Below are 20,120 nucleotides of genomic sequence, written 5' to 3'. Positions count from 1 at the left end.
TCCACGGCAGTCGCACCGACGAATGCACAATATTGAGAATAGGGTGCGTAATCATGTGCCTTCAATGTTAATAAAAGTTTTCATAGTTGATGCTTCTAATTAGTTTTAAGATCGATTCAAATGTAAATATAGTTTTAACTTCTACCATCATTCGAAATCTTTAATATTCATATTATTTAATTCTTCGTTTTATTTATTGTGTAATGCCGCGGCGCAGAATCGTCTTTGCTCCGACTTGATACAAGTTTTCAATTTTTAATTGCAAACCGAATTATTCTGTTCTTCCATCTTTAATATTTTTTACAATCAACATTTGAAGTATTAATTAATCTGAATTAATTTCTATTACAATGTAAGTCAGGCTGCGTCTGCGCCGCGCACATTTGTCCAGTCACGTCGACATTTCTCCGTACATAGATGAACTATATCGTTTTTAATATATTAAGGCACTTTATGTACTCAGTATCGTCTCGAGTACATCATCTCGTTAAAGGTTCCGGAAAGTTCAAATTATTTTGAAATTAAAGTTACAAGATTAGATTTAATTTGGATAAAAAAAAAAATCAATTTGTAATTATATTTAGAATAAACTCAGTGATTTATGACGCTATGTGACCATTTGACAGCTGACAAATTGAAAGTCGTACGATATGTATAGAATTTGACAACAAAATAACATCTCTCCAATAAAATAATTAGCAAGAATTTTTTTTTTTAAATATCTTGTCAAGTCGTACAACTTTCGATATGTTCGCAGTCGTATTGTAAAAGAGTTTCACTAATCGGACTGTATTATTTTTTTATCTAGCACATGTAACATTTGATGAAAAAAAAATAAACGAACTGTGCCATATTCGATTTTTTTTATTTATCAAATAGCTTTTACCCGCGACTTCGTCCGCGCGGAATAAAAAAAATGCACAAGATAAAAAAGTTCCTATGTCCGTCTCCTAGTTCTAAGCTACCTCCCCATCAATTTTCAGCTAAATCAGTTCGACCGATCTTGAGTTATAAATAGTGTAACTAACATGACTTTCTTTTATATATATAGATATAGATTTCATCACTAAATACTGGTATAGTGTTGAATTAAATAACAAAATGTCTTTGGTAATAATTATTTATTTTAAAGCTTATAAATACTGTTAAAATACAAAATAAAAAACATAAGGCACACTTTATTGTGCATTAATTTGTTATAAATAAATCTTATACTTGAATCAAAAAGAAAGGAGTATAGTATTTTAATATTGCAAAAAGAAATTTTTAGCTATTTACAAAAAAAAACGTACTTATAAATATGATCACAGATAATAATTTACAACTCCAAGTCATCAAGTCATCTGAAGACCTCGCGTATGCCGCGCAACAACCGCGTCGTCACCGCGTCATCGTCGCTGTAGCCCGCAGAGCGAAGATGTCGTGACACACTCGATATTAACTGCAACAACGAATATTACAAACTTTCACCAAAGTCACAAATTCAACTTTGACGACTATTTTTCTAGAGGGTCTTTCTTCAGTTGAAACCAATAGTTAGTACTTCGAAGGAAGTCTTCTTTCATCAGAGGAAATTTTATTTTTTTTTATATAAAAAAAAAGGCAAACGAACAAACGGTCACCTGAATTCATCGAAATAGCGAGGCGACCGTTCCCGACTTTTAATCAACGGAGAATGGGACGCACAGAAAGAGGATATTTTCCCTTCCTATGCGTCCCCTCTTCCGCCAAATCCACTTTCCATCCTTTTCTAATAAGAAAAGATTGTGAAGGAGAAGAAGACTAAAAATTAGGCCTCTTCCTCTTTTTAATTGATTTTATAACAATATATTTTTAGCCGACTTCAAAAAGAAGGAGGTTATCAATTCGACTGTATTTTTTTTTTTTTTTTTTTTTTTATGTGTGTTACCGCGAAACTCGGCCCCTGGTGGTCCGATTTTGATGAAAATTATTTTAATCGAAAGGAAGTGCTTGCAGGTGGGTCCCATTTTTTTGTTTTTTTTTTTAAATAACTAGAAGACTAGTAGATTTTGAATATAGCTTCAAAATTTGTTGCGGAAATTAGGGACATTTTTGCTTTCAGCGCTTACGTAGGCTAAACTATAGGACCTACATAAAAATGATGTATGGCGAATTGTAGCTCTTTAAATGTGCTAAATAAAAGTCCGCGATAGCATATATCTATCTTTTATAGTTTTCTCACAATAACCATTTTTTTCTTTAGAAACATTAATTAAATTCATGCCCTATTTCCGACGCTATTATTCAAGTTCAGTATTAACCCTTATGTAAATAAATATGTTCATTATCAAGAGAATTTAATGTAGATTATATTTGCAATTGAAACTATATCATTCTGTCTAATAGTTTAGGAGATATCGTAAGAATAAAATTACGCGGAAACGTAAAATGCTACATCGCGTTACAATGAATAGCACAAATTTGCTTTCTGGGCTTACGTAGGTCAAACTATATGACCTACATTAAAATGATGTATCGAGTAATTATAGATCCTTAAATTTGCTAAATAAAAGTCTCAGGTGGCATATATCTATCATCTATGGATGTCTCACAAAAACCATGTTATTATGAACAAACTTCGATTAAATTGCACACGAAAACAGCGTCGTAAGCTTACGGCGCTATTATATTATATTCGATATGAATCCTTATCCAAATAAATATGTTTGATGGCTAGAGTATTAAATGCAGATTACATTAGTCTTTAAACTATGTAATTCTGATCAATAGTTTGGAAGATATTAAATTATTAAAAACTACGCGCATTCGAAAAATGCTACTGCGGCGCGCGGCTGGACAAAATTAAAGGCACGCTACGATGTATTAGTTTGTTAATTTTCAATTTGTATACCGATTTTGATAATTATTTCATTGTTTAAAGGATAAGTGGTTATCTGGTGTATTCTAAATTAGTTTTTGAATTGAAGTACACACATATTAAATAGGAAAGTCCTTTTCTTTATTTGTCTTATTTATGTCCTTATACGTATTAAGGAAATTTGTAATTAAACTTCAAATTCACTAAAAATTGAGAAATAAAACAAACATTTTAAGAAAAAAAAATAGCCGACTTCAAAACAAAAAAAGCTATCTCAAACAAAATGCGCTCAAAAGTAACTTAAAAAAAAACAATTTCAAACAAAATGCACTCAAAAGTAACGTAAAAAAACAATTTCAAACAAAATGCACTCAAAAGTAACGTAAAAAAACAATTTCAAACAAAATTCACTCAAAAGTAACATAAAAAAACAATTTCAAACAAAGTGCATTCAAAAGTACCATAAAAAACAATCTCAAACAAAATACACTAAAAAGAAACAAAATAATGTCATGAAAACTTCTTTCTTTCTTTCTTCTCTCTTTCAAAAACCCTCTAAACTCTAAAGAAAGTTCTCTTCTTTCTTGTAACATGTCTATATTGTATAATTATTGTTATTTTGGAGTCGGTTTCGGCCTAAGTAGGGACATAAACGTAAGTATGTCTAATACATCTCAAATATAAAATGTCACCTATTTACTTCGGCCGACACCGACTGCGAAATAACAATAATTATACAATATAGACATGTTACAAGAAAGAAGAGAACTTTCTTTAGAGTTTAGAGGGTTTTTGAAAGAGAGAAGAAAGAAAGAAAGAAGTTTTCATGACATTATTTTGTTTCTTTTTAGTGTATTTTGTTTGAGATTGTTTTTTATGGTACTTTTGAATGCACTTTGTTTGAAATTGTTTTTTTATGTTACTTTTGAGTGAATTTTGTTTGAAATTGTTTTTTTACGTTACTTTTGAGTGCATTTTGTTTGAAATTGTTTTTTTACGTTACTTTTGAGTGCATTTTGTTTGAAATTGTTTTTTTTTAAGTTACTTTTGAGCGCATTTTGTTTGAGATAGCTTTTTTTGTTTTTATTTATATAAATAAAAGAAAGTTGTGTTAGTTACACTATTTATAACTCAAGAACGGCTGAATCGATTTGACTGAAAATTGGTGGGCAGGTAGCTTAGAACCAGGAAAAGGACATAGGATAATTTTTACCCCGTTTTTTATTTTTATTCCGCGCGGATGGAGTCGCGGGTAAAAGCTAGTTTTTTGATAAATCAAAGTATAATATTGTTGTGATAAGAATTGTTGATTATTTTATATTAATACCTTATCTAAGTATGTGAGACCGGCGTGAGGGCAAACATCTCTCGTCAGATCCACAGCGAGGAGATCATCGCGTGTATGCTCATGTCTCAACGCGTGTAACTCGCGCAGTACACGCGGCACGTCGCCGGCGCACACGTCCGCCTCCACGCGCACACTCAGCTGATATCCTGCCGGAGTGTCTTCCTCTTTGCTATCACCATCTTCTTCTACACGGAAACATCTAAAGGAAAAAGAAATTTATATGTAATAAATCAGTAGGTAAAGAAAAAAAGAAGTATGGTGGGGGGGGTTAATAGGAATTTGTTGAAATAAAAAAAACGTAGTGTAGGTTCTGAGCCCCTCGGTGGAGATGTGTAGTGAGCTGATGATGATGATGTTGAATAAAAAAATCAATACTAATTTAGTTCTTTCCTTTTTATCTACTTCTTCAATGTATGTATGTAATATATTTATTCATAAAAAATAAACTTTCATTAAAACTATGTCCCGCAAAACTGCTTACACAGTTTGACTGCAGGTTACTTGCTTTATATAAACATAACTACAAGTTATTAAATAGTTAAAAAATATTTAACAAGTGTTTTTTTTAACAAATATTTAAATTTAACAAGTGTAGGCTCACGTTTTATTTCCTCGGGTAAACTATTGAGTAAGTATGGAATTCGTTTTTTAACATTCTATCTCCATAGTAATTTTGTACCAAACCAATATAAATATTTTCAAAGTTTACAGTTATCTGGTGTACTAACGTGTACTGTGAGGCGTCACGTCCTGGCGGCCAGTGCTGCGAGGTGATGAGGGCGAGGAAGGGTGTGTGGGGGGTGTGGGGGTGGGGCGAGGCTCGCTCCAGTGCCGCCTGTAGGGCGCGCTGCGAGCGCAGGTCTAGTGCTGAGGGCGCGGAGGGGAAGGAGGGATGTGAGTGATGCCAACCGCACACCTCCAGCCCACGCCCACGCAGCTCCTCCGCTGCCATAGACTGAGACACTAATAGCAGAACAATATATTTTTTTTTAAATTTAAAAACAACTGCATATCATCTTTACAGTATATAACCAATTTGACACTATACTCACTGTATATAATAGTTTACGTGATAACATAATAAATAACACATAACAATCTATATATATAAAAGAAAGTTGTGTTAGTTACACTATTTATAACTCAAGATCGGTCGAACTGATTTAGTTGAAAATTGACGGGAAGGTTAGAACTAGGATCTATGTCCGTCATAGGAACTTTTTTATCTTGTGTGCATTTTTTTTTATTCCGCACGGACGGAGTCGCGGGTAAAAACTAGTAATTAAAAAAAATGACATAGATAAACAAAAAAATTATATAAACAGTACAAGAATATATCAACGTGTAACTAAACATCAATATTCACATCGTCTTCTAAACATCTGTATGCAATCTGTGAATTTCAGCTCGCTACAACTAAATAATATCTCTAGATATGATATTGAGAAGTTGTATAACCCACACTATAGGAGCTTTCCAATAAATTAGTCCTAGCGGCGTGTACAAGAAACAGATTAGATGTTAACATATAAAAATATAAATAGTGGAGTTTGTGCAATCATTTTATAAAAGTCGAGTAAAATATTTACCAGGATCCATGTCGCAGTGTGTGCGGGCGTTGGCGGCGGCGGCGCGGCTGTAGGCGGCGATGAGCAGGCGGGGCGGGGCTGAGGGCGGGGCAGGGGGCGGGGCTGGGGGCGGGGCCGCACATACCACGCCCCCCAGCAGCCCCATCACTTCTCCGCGTGACGTGTGCGCGTGCGCATCCATCGCGATCAGTGCTGACACATTTAGCGACACAGTGCACGGCGCCTGATATAGTTTCTCAATATTAATAAAAATATAAACAATTTAAATTATTTTTTAAGCCCTTTCAAATGTCACTTCTTACTATATTATTTAATAAAGCCATAAACATTTCCTCTACTAATAGCTTATTTAATGGGATTTAAATTACTATACTGACCGGTTTGTCATCATTGTAAACGCGACAACGCATTAGATGTATAGGAGGTTTGCGAGGCGGGCGCTCGCGGCGCGGCTCCGGAGCAACCTCGTACATGTCACCCGCCGCTGTGTGCATTATTGTACAACCTCCCCCACCATCCTATATAAACATATTAAGCCAGTATTTAGTCAAAATTCTTTACAACATATAAAAGAATGAGGAAAGAAATATTTATTAATAGGTTAAAAATCCTAGTTTTAAAAATTTTGGTATTTTATTTCTTACCAAATTAAATCTCTTCCTCCTTTTTGGCATTGGTTCAAACTTTCTTATTGGTACAGCTGCTGGTGTTTCTTTTTTAATTAGTCTTAATCTATCTTCACATTCTGCTGAATTATTTGTATGTTGGATGCTGTTTAGTTCTTTTATTTCTTCTTTGTCACTGTCAATATCTATCTCTATATCACTCTCAGGATCAGAATCTTTCTTTTTCTCAATTTTAATCTGAAAAAAATAATGGAAAAATATGAAACTTATAAAGACACATGTACAAAAATATAACATCCACTCGCTTTCTTTGAAAAAGCAAAAATAATGTGTTTTGGAGATCCTGGAAATCAATTTTTTTTAATTATATATACTTACAACTTGTTCACCTTCCGATACAGGCAAAGCTTGTCCCGAACCTAAGACAATCTGCATCTTAGGACTCTTCTCATCCTCAGGTACACCAGAATCAATCCTTTGTCTACCTTGTGGTGACTTCAATAAGTCCTTACTTTTAGATTTATCATAATTCCTAGAAACTTTCCTTCTATGATTACCTATTTTCTTTCCACCTTTTACCTTTTCTTTATGTTGCTTTGCTAAATTTTGTAAAACAGCATCACCTGCATCAATTTCTGTACCAATAGATTCAGTTGAACCAACATTTAGATCATCATCATAGAATATTTCTGATGGATTTATAGCAACTAGACTTGGTTCTTTTAAATCTAGAATATCAGGTTTTAGTAGGCTTTTTGATGATTTCACATAATGTTTCTTTTTGGGTGATTTCTTTGTAACAGGTATAGTTGGAAGTGCTGTTGAAACCATATCTATAGAGTCTTGGATAGTTATTATATCATCCAAAATAACTTCTTCTTGTACAACAACTGGTATATTGTCAAATTCCTCATGTTTCAATACTCCTATTGCTTGCGTCTCCAGGTTAACTCCATGTTCAACTTCAATCAATGCTTGTATTTCAGCTGTAGTCTTTGTTTTCAGTGATTGTGCTATTTTATGACTGTTTTGACCATATTTTTCCTAAATAAACAAAAAAAATATATTAATTATTTAAAATTTACTTTAAAATAATAAAAAAAATTGTATGTACTAAACATATTATAAATACCATTTCTTTTTTAAGAATGTCTCTTTCTTCTTGACTCCATGAAGTTTCAGATTCTACAAATTGTATCTTTCTTGTATTATTTCCTGACAACTTACGCAAAGGTCCATCTTTGGACCTAGAAAGAAAAATATGATTGAGGAATATTCTTTGTGTAGGTAAAGACTAATAACTTATGTAATACATTAAAAGGCAGGATTTACAGTACTGCTATCGACTTACAACTTACCTATTATTGTTTTTATTTTGGTTATCATACCAGTTTGTAGCAGTTGAGTCAAGCAGCCATTGAGGATGTACTGTGTCTTCCCTATCTGAACAGGAAGGGCTACAACAAATGTTTTCATAATTTTTTCATTATATATAAGGTTGAAACGTGAAATTTTAAACAGTTTATTGTAGGCATTGAAAGTAGTAGGGACATGTACATATTTTATGTAAGATCACTTTAATGCGTTCAATTTTTAAAACGATAACAAAGCTTTGACACTAATATTAAAAATGATTATATCTTACAGTTTGCACTTATAAATAAGTGTTTTTAGGTGCCACAAAGTATGAAACAAATTTAAGTTACTTACATTCCCTGATTATTTTGGGCCAAACAAGAATTAAACGAAAAATCTCCAAGAATGTCAATTTCGTCTTCATCCGCCATTTTTCATGTTTATATTTTCTTTTCGTTTGACATCACAGAGTATATAATCACTATGGTTTTGTAATCTGTTGTGGCATTGTAATTCTAATTAATCTTAATTTAATCCACCACTAATATTTTTTTCAACTTTTGTAAACCATACTGATTATTTAATATATAAAATTTAACACTTGTTTTTACCGTTTTAACTTCCGTTATAAATTCCTCAGCCGCAATGTTTTCTAAGATTGATTTTCAATGTCAAAGAGACATTGACAGTTAATGACAGTTGACAGAAAAATATCAACAAAACATCTGTGGTTTATCATCGTTATATTCATTATTATCATATTAAATTATCGCTCTTCATAGGTAACTCACCATTTTCGTTACGCAAGTAAAGTAACGCAATCATTCAGCATCTGAAATCCTTCGATACCGGGCAATTGTACTTCTTATATGTACAATTTACATGTGTGAGAAAACAAATTTTAACGATGAATAATTTCATATTGCGACTACAAAACACTAAAATAATCTCAACATCTATTAGAAGTTTGTCTTTATCAGCTTCTCTGAATAAAAATTATTCGTGAGTATATTTTTTTCAGTTTAGATATTTAATATGACTTACTTTTCCTAGTTTCATTTTACTAAGATTGTATATTGCTTCTTGATTCTAGATGCAAACTGCTAGTGGTCGGAGGAGGATCAGGAGGCTGTACTATAGCTGCTAAATTCGCCAAAAGACTTAAAAAAGATTCTGTCATTGTTTTGGAGCCTAGTACGGTGTGTATATAATTTTGTTTACTAGATAATCATAATTAAACCATATTAAAGATCAGGTTAGTTAATTTAAAACCTTATTAAATTTGAATGTATCACAGTTATATCAAAAATACACACAACTCATGCCTGTAACCAAGAGGGGTTGGTAGAGATTACAAACCTCTATTTGGTGTAGCCAAATGAACCTCTGCAATCCACTTTTCGCCATTTCGGGAGACGAAAAATACGGCGTTGCGGCTTGTCACCCGTCACATTCCCTCTTCCGAAATGGCGAAAAGTGGATTGTGGAGGTTCATATGAAAAATATTTAAAATAATTTTTGTAATAAATTATTTAAGATAATACTCCACTATATTTCTCTTTTCTAATTATACAAAAAAAAAGTTCAAAACAGTTAATACTATAGCAATTGTGTGTAGCTAATATAAGTGCAAAGTAAACAAAAGGATGGATGGAGGTTCATAAAACTGTTGACTGATTGCCCAGTCATTTGTATGAAGGTCACTTGTGAATGGATTGGTATTACATATGTTGATATATATGTGTGTGTATGTATGTAAAAACATGAGTTAGCAAAGTTCTGTTTTTAGTACTTATTGTTTTTTTTTGCTTAAAAAAACTAGCTACTAGAAACTGGTTTAACAAAGATTGGATTACATATTCAATTGTGTATACATTTTGTTATTCTTATCAGAAATCTACAAGTGGTTTAATAAGTTAGGCAATTTTGTGAGTTGTATTTTTATATCAGGAATTTTGTTTTGAATGAATATTGTTTTTGAATATGTTTTCATTTGTTAAATATTCAATCTATTAAATAATGTAATAAAATAAAGTCTTGTTTGTTGAAATTTGTTGGTTAAAATGACATTGAGTAGAAATATGCACTTTTGACAGACTAAGTACAGTTGAAGAATTAAATTTGATCCCCATTTATAATTCTAATATTGCATGGCAAACTGTCACAATAACCATGGCTTTCTGAGGCTAAAATGTATATATAAAACATATTGTCATCCCTGTTGTTATTTTTGACAAATCAGAATTAAAAAATTGTTTTAAATAGAGATTTTGGTCTCAGAAAACCACTGTAAGGCATACAACTTAATATCTATGTTTGCTATGACAAGTTATCAACTTTATTGTATTGTGAGCATCAAATAACCAATGGGTAGGAAATAAACGTCTTCAACTGTAAACATTTTGATAGAAAATTAAACTGTTTCGTTTCTTCTAGAAACACTACTATCAACCATTGTTCACGCTGGTGGGTGCTGGTGTGAAGCCAGTGTCGGCTACGTGTAGGTCTGAAAAGAGCGTGCTACCGGCCGCCGCCAAATGGATTCGGGATTCCGCGCAGAGTATTGATGCTGATAACTGTCACGTCACCACAGTGAACGGTGACGTCATCAACTACGAGTACATTGTTATCGCGGTCGGCTTGAACAATGACTATAGCAAGGTAAGATGCTATTAACTATTATTTGGTAAAAACTATGTAATGTATATAAAATCTTTAATTAATTGGTTCAATCTTTTATTAAAGACTAGCTTTTGTACGCGACTCCGTCTGTGCGGAATTAAAAAAAAATTATGTAGCCTATGTGTTCTTCCAGACTATGATCTACATTTGTTCCAAATTGAGATCGGGTGAGCCGTTTCGGAAATACCTTCAAATAAACATCTAAACTTTACTGTTACCCTCGGTATATTTAAAAATTTCTATCCTGTGTGTTGTTAGTCATTAAGGTAGATTTCTATTACTAAATCTTCATAATGGGAGACCATTTAACTCTTGATTGCTGCAATGTGTAACTTCTAATTTGAAAGCTCACACTGTTATAGGTGCCTGGTCTAAGGGAGGCTCTGCAGGATGAGAACAGTGGTGTGTCGACTATATTCGACGCGGCGTACTGTGAGAAGACATGGCGCGATATGCAGAGGTTCAAGGGCGGTAACGCCATCTTCACTTACCCCAACTCACCTATCAAATGCCCCGGTGCGCCGCAGAAGATTGCCTACCTTGCTGATTCATATTTCAATAAGGTAAATCTTATGTAAAATATTATTTTATAACTCTTGATTTTTTATGGATTTTCTTTAATGTTATTGAACAAAAAAAAATTGAACTAAAAAGTGATGACGTAATAATAAACTAGTTTTGACGTGTTTTTAAATTTAGGTCCTGTGTTAGAAAAAAATGAAAAAAAATACAACAAAAAGAAATCCAATGTAGTTTATTCTTATTTATAATTATAATTTTCTAGAGTGCAACTATAATTGCATAAATGTAGTGTTTTTGCACGTTCAGGTTAATATAACAAGTTAACACAATATGTTGAAAGTTACGCATACGCAAGTTACCATCTCTGTTCAACCTACCTATATTATTGTCAGAACTTATACATAAGATACATTTATATACATATTTATATCATCATCTCCTTGACCTTGTCCCACCTACGTAGGGTCGGTGCACCAGGTTTCCGTCCTCCAAATCAATCTGTCTTCCCTCATCTCCATTGTCACCCCCTTCTTGATCATGTCACCTTTCACGCAATCCATCCATCTCTTCCTAGGCCTACCTCTACCTGTGTACCCCTCCACTCTCATACTTAATACATATACATATTTATATCTTACTAATATTATAAATACGAATGTTTGGATGGATGGATGGTTTATTACAAAGTATCTCCTGAACTGCCGCATGAATTTCGCTGAAATTTAGCATAGATGTTGAATATAATCTGGAAGAACACATTACCAACTAATGGCGTTTTTTAATCCCGCGTGGACGGAGTCGCGGTCGAAAGCTAGTTTGTTATAATTGAAAACATAATATAAAAGGCATGTAATCAATATTTTATGAAACATCTGTCCTGTGTGGGTATTTTAAAAACATATCGTATTTAATAAACATTGGCTTCTGTTAGTTAAATAAAATGTTATAACAAATACGTAATGCTTCTTCAAGTCACACTTTCAGTTGGTTTATATTTAAAGATCTTTGAAAACATATCACTTTATAAAACATGACCAGTTTATTCTCAAATATTTATTACGTAACATTAATATACTGAAATGGCGGCCACGCACAGGTCGACGCAGTGTGGGCAGGCCTCCCGCAAGATGGACCGATGATCTGGTCAAGGTTGCGGGAGTATCCTGGGTGCGGGTTGCACAGGACTGATCATTGTGACGATCTTTGGGGGAGGCCTATGCCTAGCAGTGGGCGTTACGAGGATGAATGGATGGATGGATTAATATACTACTCCAGCCAATTCAGATAACAATTTCTAAATTGAGAATAGGTTATGCACAAATACCTTTATAAAAATTATTGGTGTGTCTTCTTATGAAAACAAAATAAGAAAATTAAAAAAAAAACTATCTTCTTATAAATCCCTATCTGGCTTTTTTCCTGTTGAGCACAGGGGGACGAAGACGCAAGAGACATTTACTACGTAAATAATCATCGTTTAATGGTCTTTAAGACACACCTTAGTGTGGATTTAGTATAATAAATCTACACTATGTTTCTGCCTTAGTGGTCATTAAACGATTCTGATTGACAGCAAAACTTCGTAATCTTTTCTAGGTGAATGTCCGTTCAAAAGCTAACATAGTATACAACACGTGCCTGCCGGTGATATTTGGTGTCAAGAAGTACGCAGATGTTCTTCTTAAGGTTGTGGAGAGGAAGAACATTCAGGTCAACTACAAGACTGTACTGAAGCAGCTCGACCACACCAAGAGAGAGGCGGTCTTCTACTGCACTGAGGATACTACTAAGGTACGATGTGACTGGTGGAGAAGTAAATTAAGTACATCTTGTTCCAATTCAAAACTGTGATAATATATACAGAGCGTCGGTGGCTCAGGGGTTAAGCATTTGACTTGCAATTTGAAGGTCCTGGGTTCGAATCCCGCCATGTACCAATGTGTTTTTCGATTTACGCTTTATATATGTACATTTATCCGACGTTCTTACGTTGAAGGAAAACATCGTGAAGCAACCTGCGAAAAAATTCAAAGATATGTGTCACCCCTGACTTAGGGTAGACTCCGAACCCCTCAGTGGGGATGCAATTTTACACGAAACTAAATAAAATTTGCTACCCTTATTTCAAAATATCACTTCAGTTTTTCTCATAATTTACAAAAAAAACTATAAAATGTATAATGGCCGCCATGATTAGAATTTGTTTTTCTTCTTTTCACTTAATTACGTTGGATCTTAACGAAATAAAGAACCATCATTTGATTATAGTATATCAGAACATTGATTGGAAATTCGGCTAAGTTATATTATTCGGTTTTGTCTGTTTTTTTATTAGTGTACTTTTCCTAAGTAGGAGTTAACAATGCCATACGACATGTTGCACGTGGCGCCCCCAATGCGCACGCCGGACTTTCTGAGCAACAGTCCTGGTATAGTGGACTCGGCGGGCTTCCTCACTGTTGACAAGTACACGCTGCAGCACGAAAAGTATCCGAATATGTACGGCATCGGAGATTGCACTAACACGCCTAACAGCAAGACTGCCGCAGCTATCGGTATGTATGCAACAATTTAAAAGTATCTGGGGGCGCCACAGTGCCCCCCTCTCTTCTTCCCACTTGAGGTGACTACGACTAAACCTAAACCTCCCCTTTTTTGAAGCCTTTTTATTATATAAAGCAGTTGCCCGCGACTTTATCCGCGTAGAATTAAATATAAATTTTACTAATATTATAAATGCAAATGTATGGATGGATGTATGAGTGTTTGTTATAAGTATCCCTGGAACAGCTGAACGAATCATAATGAAATTTGGCATAGATGTAGAGCATAGTTTGAAAGAACACATGGAAGAAGACATATATTTTTTTATTTCCGAGCGGAAGGAGTCGCGGGAAAAATCTAGTGCAGTTTCTAATAAGTGAAAGAATTTTTCAAATCTGTTCATTATTTTCGTAGCTTATTCAATGCAAACAAACAAACGAACAATCAAATCTTTTCTCTTTATAATATTATTACAGATAGAAAATACAAGAATACTTCACATTAAATCATCTTTATTTTCTGTTTGTCGTTGAGTAAAAGATTTTAACACTTTCTCACCCAATCAGTACACATCTTACTAATATTATAAATGCGAATGTTTGGATGGATGGATGGATGTTTGTTTGAAGGTATCTCCAGAACGGCTCAACGGATCTTGATAAAATTCTGCATAGATGTAAATCATAGTCTAGAAGAACACATAGGTTACTTATTACATATTTTTTAATTCCGTGCGGACGGAGTCGTGGGCGACAGCTAGTTGAATACATAAAAATTGTATTTGACAGTGTACGTGTTAATATTTTCAGCAAAACAAAGCTACGTGTTAGAACACAATCTGCTGCAGACAATGAAGAGGGACCAGCCCACGGAGCAGTACAACGGGTACGGCGCCTGCCCCCTCGTCACCTCCTACCACACCTGCATCATCGCAGAGTTCCTATACGACGGTGTACCAAGAGAAACATTACCCATCAATCAGGTAAATAGAGAAAAAAATATATTAAAGGTAAGATAAGAAGGTAGTCAATTTAGATATGACGACTGAAACTTGACCATTGACTAATACAATTTGTGTTAAAATTCGTAAATTCCTAATTATTATATAAAAAAAATGTTCACACAACTATATAACACTAGATTTAGCCCGCGACTTCGTCTGTGTAGTAAAAAAGAGGGTGAAAAGTATTACCCTTTTATAATCTCATCTTCTGACCGTATGAAACAATCTTAAGAACCCTTTTCCACTAGCGCTACAAGTAACAGCAAGACCGAAATTCAGTCATTAGTCAGATTTATGATTTAACTAGCTGTGGCTTGCGACTTCGTTCGCGCGGAATTAAGACAAAAAAACGAAATAGGTAGCCTACGTCTTCTTCCAAACTATGTTCTATATCTGTGCCAAATTACATCAAGATACGTTGAACCGTTCTGGAGATAACTTCTAACAAACATCCATCCATCTAAACTTTCGCATTTATAATATTAGTAAGATATACTATGATATAAAGAGATGTATGAGCAATGTTTTTTTTTCAACAGGCACGGGAGAGTATTTTAGCATATTATATGAAAAGAGATCTTTTCCCCTTCCTTTATTGGCATTTTATGCTAAAAGGTTATTACAATGGACCAGAGTTTGTGAGGAAAATCATCAATCCATTCGCTAAGTGAAATAAATAAATATATATAACATAATATATATATTGTAAGTAATTACAGTGTAAAATCTAACTCATATAGTCAAAGATTCGCACACATTTTTTCCCCCCAAACTTTTCGTAAAAATGTCGTATTTTTTTTTTTGAAAAATTCGTTATCATGTTTTTTGACACACAGTTATACAGTATATAACAAAGTATATAATTTGTTATATACTGTATAACAAAGTAAATAACAAAAAAAATTGTTAGAGATTTTTTTTTAAATTATCTAGACAAAAATTATTGTACAAGTAATTACGTAACGATATATACTGGCATATAAAAGGATATATTTTTCAATTTCTTACTCAGTTTTTTTTATCTGTCTTCTGTGAAATAAATCATGTCAAATAACTTTAAAAATATTATTTAAATACTTAAAAATAAACTATGTCAAAATATATAAGCATATGGTCAATTTTAAAATACATATCAATCTAGAGTTTCAATCGAATCGGTTCTGTTCTATTTGTTCTTTTTATCGTAATTAATTATGACAGTTTTTGTTAATTATCTGTAAAAGGTTTTAGTATTTCGTTGTTATTTAATAAATTAACATGTAACTCTTATGTTTACTTTTGGTACAATTGTTGTATGTAATTTTAAATAAACTGTACTGTATATAATGTTATAATGAAATATATAATGAAGTTATTTATAAGAACACATAAATATATTTATAATTTATGTTGACATACTTTTAATAATTTATTTTAAGCTGCGAAGCGCGTTCTTATTTCGATTGTTGTAAAAATGTAATTAATGTTGATATATTTTTGTAAATTACACAATCGGGACTCATTAATAAAATATACTCATGTTTTATTGTAAATTGTTGTTTTATTTCGTACGTTTTTTTAACAAATAGAATTCTTGTCTATGGTTTTGGAATTGACACTTTTATAATCTGAATTTAAAAGTTAAACAGTCATAGATATAAAATCTATGGATACCTAAACGTAGTACAAGTGAGAACTTCAAAGTAATGAACACTTTCCAAACAAGATATAACCTAAAGGTCTAAGTTACCAGGTCATAAAATTAAAAAAAAGCACAACTGATATGAAAAATAGCCTTCGGAGGCATTCTATTCTCGGGGTAAATCTCATCGTGGGTTTCTGACACTAAAATCACAGTTTAAAACATATTGTTATCTATATTTTGGTAGAGATAATGACAGGGATGACAATTTTATACAGAGATGTTGATCTCAGAAACCTACGGTATGTGGTATTAATTAATACAAATTGACATTTCGCAAACCGACGTCAAACTTGTGTGAAACACACCGTCTATAGGTTTTATATCTATTTACAAAGTATGTATTATTAAAATGTAATCTAGTTGGTTAAATTTCATTCAAAAAACAACTATCAAATCAAAATGTAAATAATTCCACAATTCTAAGAAAATATGATTTAATATAATAAAACAAAATAGATGGCCATTTTATTAAGAAAACGAAAAAATATTTTATGGTCTTCATGTAGACAGTACTACGGTATAGCAATGAGCAATCACAAATACAAGTAAGATCGTATTTCTATTTTTTATATGGAATCATGTCTTATTTCCACTAGCACTACAGCCCGCTATACAAAATGACAGCAGGATACGACTAAAGTTAGTTGAAATAAGCACTAATAATGCATCAATTTAAATATGTTTGTTAATAATTTTATTAAATTACCAAAGAAATTAATTATTTAAATATGTTTTTTCTTAACGCGTTTCATCTGTTGTGTTGGTTTTGTTTAATATGTAGATGCAAAGTTGTAATAGTTGGAGGCGGTGCCGGCGGCTGCAGTATAGCGTGGAGACTAGCACGACTATTGAGAGGCAAAGATATCATCGTTTTAGAGCCATCTGAGGTAAAGTAATATTTAATTACTTTTAATGCGTTTCAAATAGTGCCACGTATAAGAAGAAAAGTACAGATTTTGAAAAAAAATCGTGATTATTATTTTTTGAACTTTAAAAATAAATAATAATAATAAAAAATTATTTGTTTTTCAATTTGATATCTATGACGTCACAATGGTGCGACACATTTTGACGGTTTTTTGAAACATAACTATTGTACAAATTAATGTTACCAGTACGAGTATAATGAATTCAATTTCCCAGGTTCATTTCTACCAGCCAATGTTTTCGCTTGTCGGAGCTGGTATAAAGCCGTATTCAGATAGTCATAGACCTGTGCAGACGTTATTACCAGAGGATGTGATATGGCTCAAAGATCACGCAGAAGGATTCGATCCTAGCCTTAACGTGGTACACACGCGGTGGGGCAAGAAGGTTCATTACGAATTTATGGTGCTAGCGGTCGGACTAAAAAATGACTACGATAAGGTCTATTTTTTTATATTAAAAGCTTATACGTCATAACGATAAAATTAAACTAAATCCTTAACAATATTTAGTAGATATTGTTTTTTTTTTGTTTGCAGTAGCGACTGCCATAATAGTAGTCGTCTTCTGCCAAAATCGCGCGTCTAATCGTTTAGTGGAAATGGAGTCTTACTGTATTTGTTTCAGATTCCAGGTCTAGTGAAGGCATTGGATGATCCCGAAAGTTGTGTCAATTCGACGTATAGTGCACAGTACTGCGAGAAGACGTGGCGCTGCGTGCGTAGCTTCGGCGGCGGCCACGCGCTCTTCACCTTCCCAAGACAGGTCGGCAAGTGCTCAGGGGCCGCGCTCAAGATTATGTTCCTCTCTGATGATTATTGGAGACGGGTAAGGGATTTTTTTAATCTATACTCATGTCTGTATATATATGCATTTAAGTAACGTATGTAAATCTCTTCATAAAATCTTGATTTCATAACATATTGTCTTAAAATAATATTTTACAAAAAGAGCATGAAGGTACCGGTATTTTCTTGGGATATGTAATTCATTTAGTTTTCACAGCAAAAACTAGAAGAGAGAACAAACATAACATTTGTGACGGGCAGTAACGTACTGTTCGGGGTACAGAAGTACTCTGCGGCGCTCAACAAAATAACAGCCGACAAGAATATAGCTGTCAATCGGAGCTTAGATTTAATGGAGCTTAACAAAACAGGCGCTACTTTCATCACTGATAATGGACAGGTATTGTTCATTTAATTGCTAACATTTTTTCAATGTTACACTTCAATGTGCACTTAGCAAGAGCTAGTTTTAATTCCATCATTTTTTTTTATATCATAAGGTGGCAAACGAGCGAACGGCCACCTGAATTCGCCGAAATAGCGAAGCGACCGCCGCCCATAGACATCAGCAATTGCAGATGCGTTGCCTACCTTCCAAATAGTAATTTTCGAGTTTAGTGTGAATTGTACTTTTTCATACATTTTTATTGTTTAGATATTAGCAGATTATTTAAATTGACCTCTACTTTATCTTGTAATTCCAATCAAGCGCTTGTGTACTTGGTTGTACATACTAGGATGTGATTCACGCCCATAGATGTGGGTCCGAGTAGAATTGGTATTCGAACCCACGTAATGTTATCGTTTGTCCTTACTCTTAACCTAGCTATTGATATTTCTATATGAAAAAAACTTTATAATAAAATAACTTGCAGTGCATAACGTTGCCATACAATTTCTTACACGTGACCCCTCCCATGTCTCCACCCAACTGTCTGACTGCGAGCCCACAGCTGATCGCTGACGAGGGCTATCTAAACGTCGACAAGTACACCCTGCAGCACAAGTTGTACCCCAATATTTACGGTGTAGGAGACTGTATCAATACGACAAATAGTAAAACTGCAGCCGCTGTTGGTAAGTTTGTATTGAGTCAACTTTTGCAGACAAACTAAAAAAAAACGTTTAGGTCAAAAAGTAAAAAACCTTTGGCAACTCACCTGTATAATTATTTGATATAATCAATTTGTCTTAATTTTTTTAGCACGTCAAAGTTACGTAGTGGCACGTAATTTGTTAAAAACGATGGAGGGTAAGCCTCCTGTTGTTAAATACGAAGGGTACGGCGCTTGTCCCGTGATGACGTCATACGTTAGGGGCATACTCGCCGAATCTGTTTATGACAAGAAACCTTGCGAGACGTTCCCATTTGATCAAGTTAGTAAAAATTGTTTAAATTCTGTTCCAAATGAAGTCTTAAATCTTGTAAACACACAAACGTCACATTTCATAGATGACGGCCATTGCACTATCAGAAATTTAGCAAGTATGTAGAAATTTTGAAACAGATTACACTACATAATTAATATGGACAGACAGTAGCGGTGATAAGGTAGGCCTAATTGGGGGACCGGCGAGAGCGCCGGCTATAAGGGGGCGCCAGGGTCGCCACAGTCGGATATAAAGCCCCTGCGATAGCCCCTTACTAGGGGCTATCGCAGGGGTATATTTACCCTTTCTTTGTAAGATTTCCTCTGACACAAAAAAAAAATGGAAATACTAAAACCGTCTCTGTGAATAGCTAATGTTGCAAAGTATTTTCATTGATATATTTTTAATTTTACGAGTTTTAGGGTAAAATTTGTGGTCTTTACACAACTTCAGCTTTCAACTGGAACAAAGTATAAGGAATTATTTTGACTTCTTTGTTGTTACGGCAATTTTCTTTCAGAGCAATGAACACAAACTTATCGGTTTTTTAACTAAGACATACCTACCATATTTGTATTGGAACAAATTAATAAAAGGAAAGTGGAATGGACCTTTAACGTTGCGCAAAATAATCAACCCTTTAAGAAAATAAACAAAAATGTCAGATTAATCTGTTTTTATTCAATTATAAAAAAAAAACATTTTCTACAATAACTTACGAGATAATGCGTTTATATTATTTTGGTATGAAATTTATTAATTTACTCTTATTTACATGTTTGTACATGAAATTTTAACGTAAAAATGATCTAATACTTTAATATAGGCAAGTTATGGCTAA

At 33.6% G+C, this 20,120-nt stretch overlaps 2 protein-coding genes across 2 annotated transcripts; one reads left to right on the top strand and one right to left on the bottom strand.

Moving 5' to 3' along the window:
* Positions 1-1,287: 1,287 nt before the first annotated feature.
* LOC106713347 (histone H2A deubiquitinase MYSM1) lies at positions 1,288-8,189 on the bottom strand. Its single transcript, XM_014506147.2, has 10 exons — positions 8,113-8,189; positions 7,761-7,859; positions 7,535-7,649; positions 6,781-7,446; positions 6,421-6,639; positions 6,154-6,294; positions 5,777-5,999; positions 4,916-5,150; positions 4,167-4,386; positions 1,288-1,441 (listed from the first exon to the last, which is right to left on the bottom strand). The coding sequence occupies exons 1-10, from the start codon at positions 8,187-8,189 to the stop codon at positions 1,340-1,342; spliced, it is 2,097 nt and encodes a 698-aa protein (XP_014361633.2). The 3' UTR covers positions 1,288-1,339.
* Positions 8,190-8,463: 274 nt separating this feature from the next.
* LOC106713348 (sulfide:quinone oxidoreductase, mitochondrial) lies at positions 8,464-19,939 on the top strand. Its single transcript, XM_045679652.1, has 14 exons — positions 8,464-8,760; positions 8,852-8,957; positions 10,195-10,419; positions 10,803-11,003; positions 12,559-12,753; positions 13,316-13,517; positions 14,316-14,477; positions 16,971-17,080; positions 17,337-17,561; positions 17,748-17,948; positions 18,126-18,308; positions 18,784-18,985; positions 19,113-19,285; positions 19,800-19,939. Exons 1-14 carry the CDS (start codon positions 8,666-8,668, stop codon positions 19,929-19,931), a joined length of 2,412 nt encoding a protein of 803 aa, XP_045535608.1. The 5' UTR covers positions 8,464-8,665; the 3' UTR covers positions 19,932-19,939.
* Positions 19,940-20,120: the final 181 nt, after the last annotated feature.

The sequence above is a fragment of the Papilio machaon genome, chromosome 10, assembly GCF_912999745.1.
Source record: "Papilio machaon chromosome 10, ilPapMach1.1, whole genome shotgun sequence".
Lineage (NCBI taxonomy): Eukaryota > Metazoa > Arthropoda > Insecta > Lepidoptera > Papilionidae > Papilio > Papilio machaon.
The sequence above is the reverse complement of the archived record's forward strand: the minus strand, read 5'-3'. Positions and strand labels throughout refer to the sequence as shown.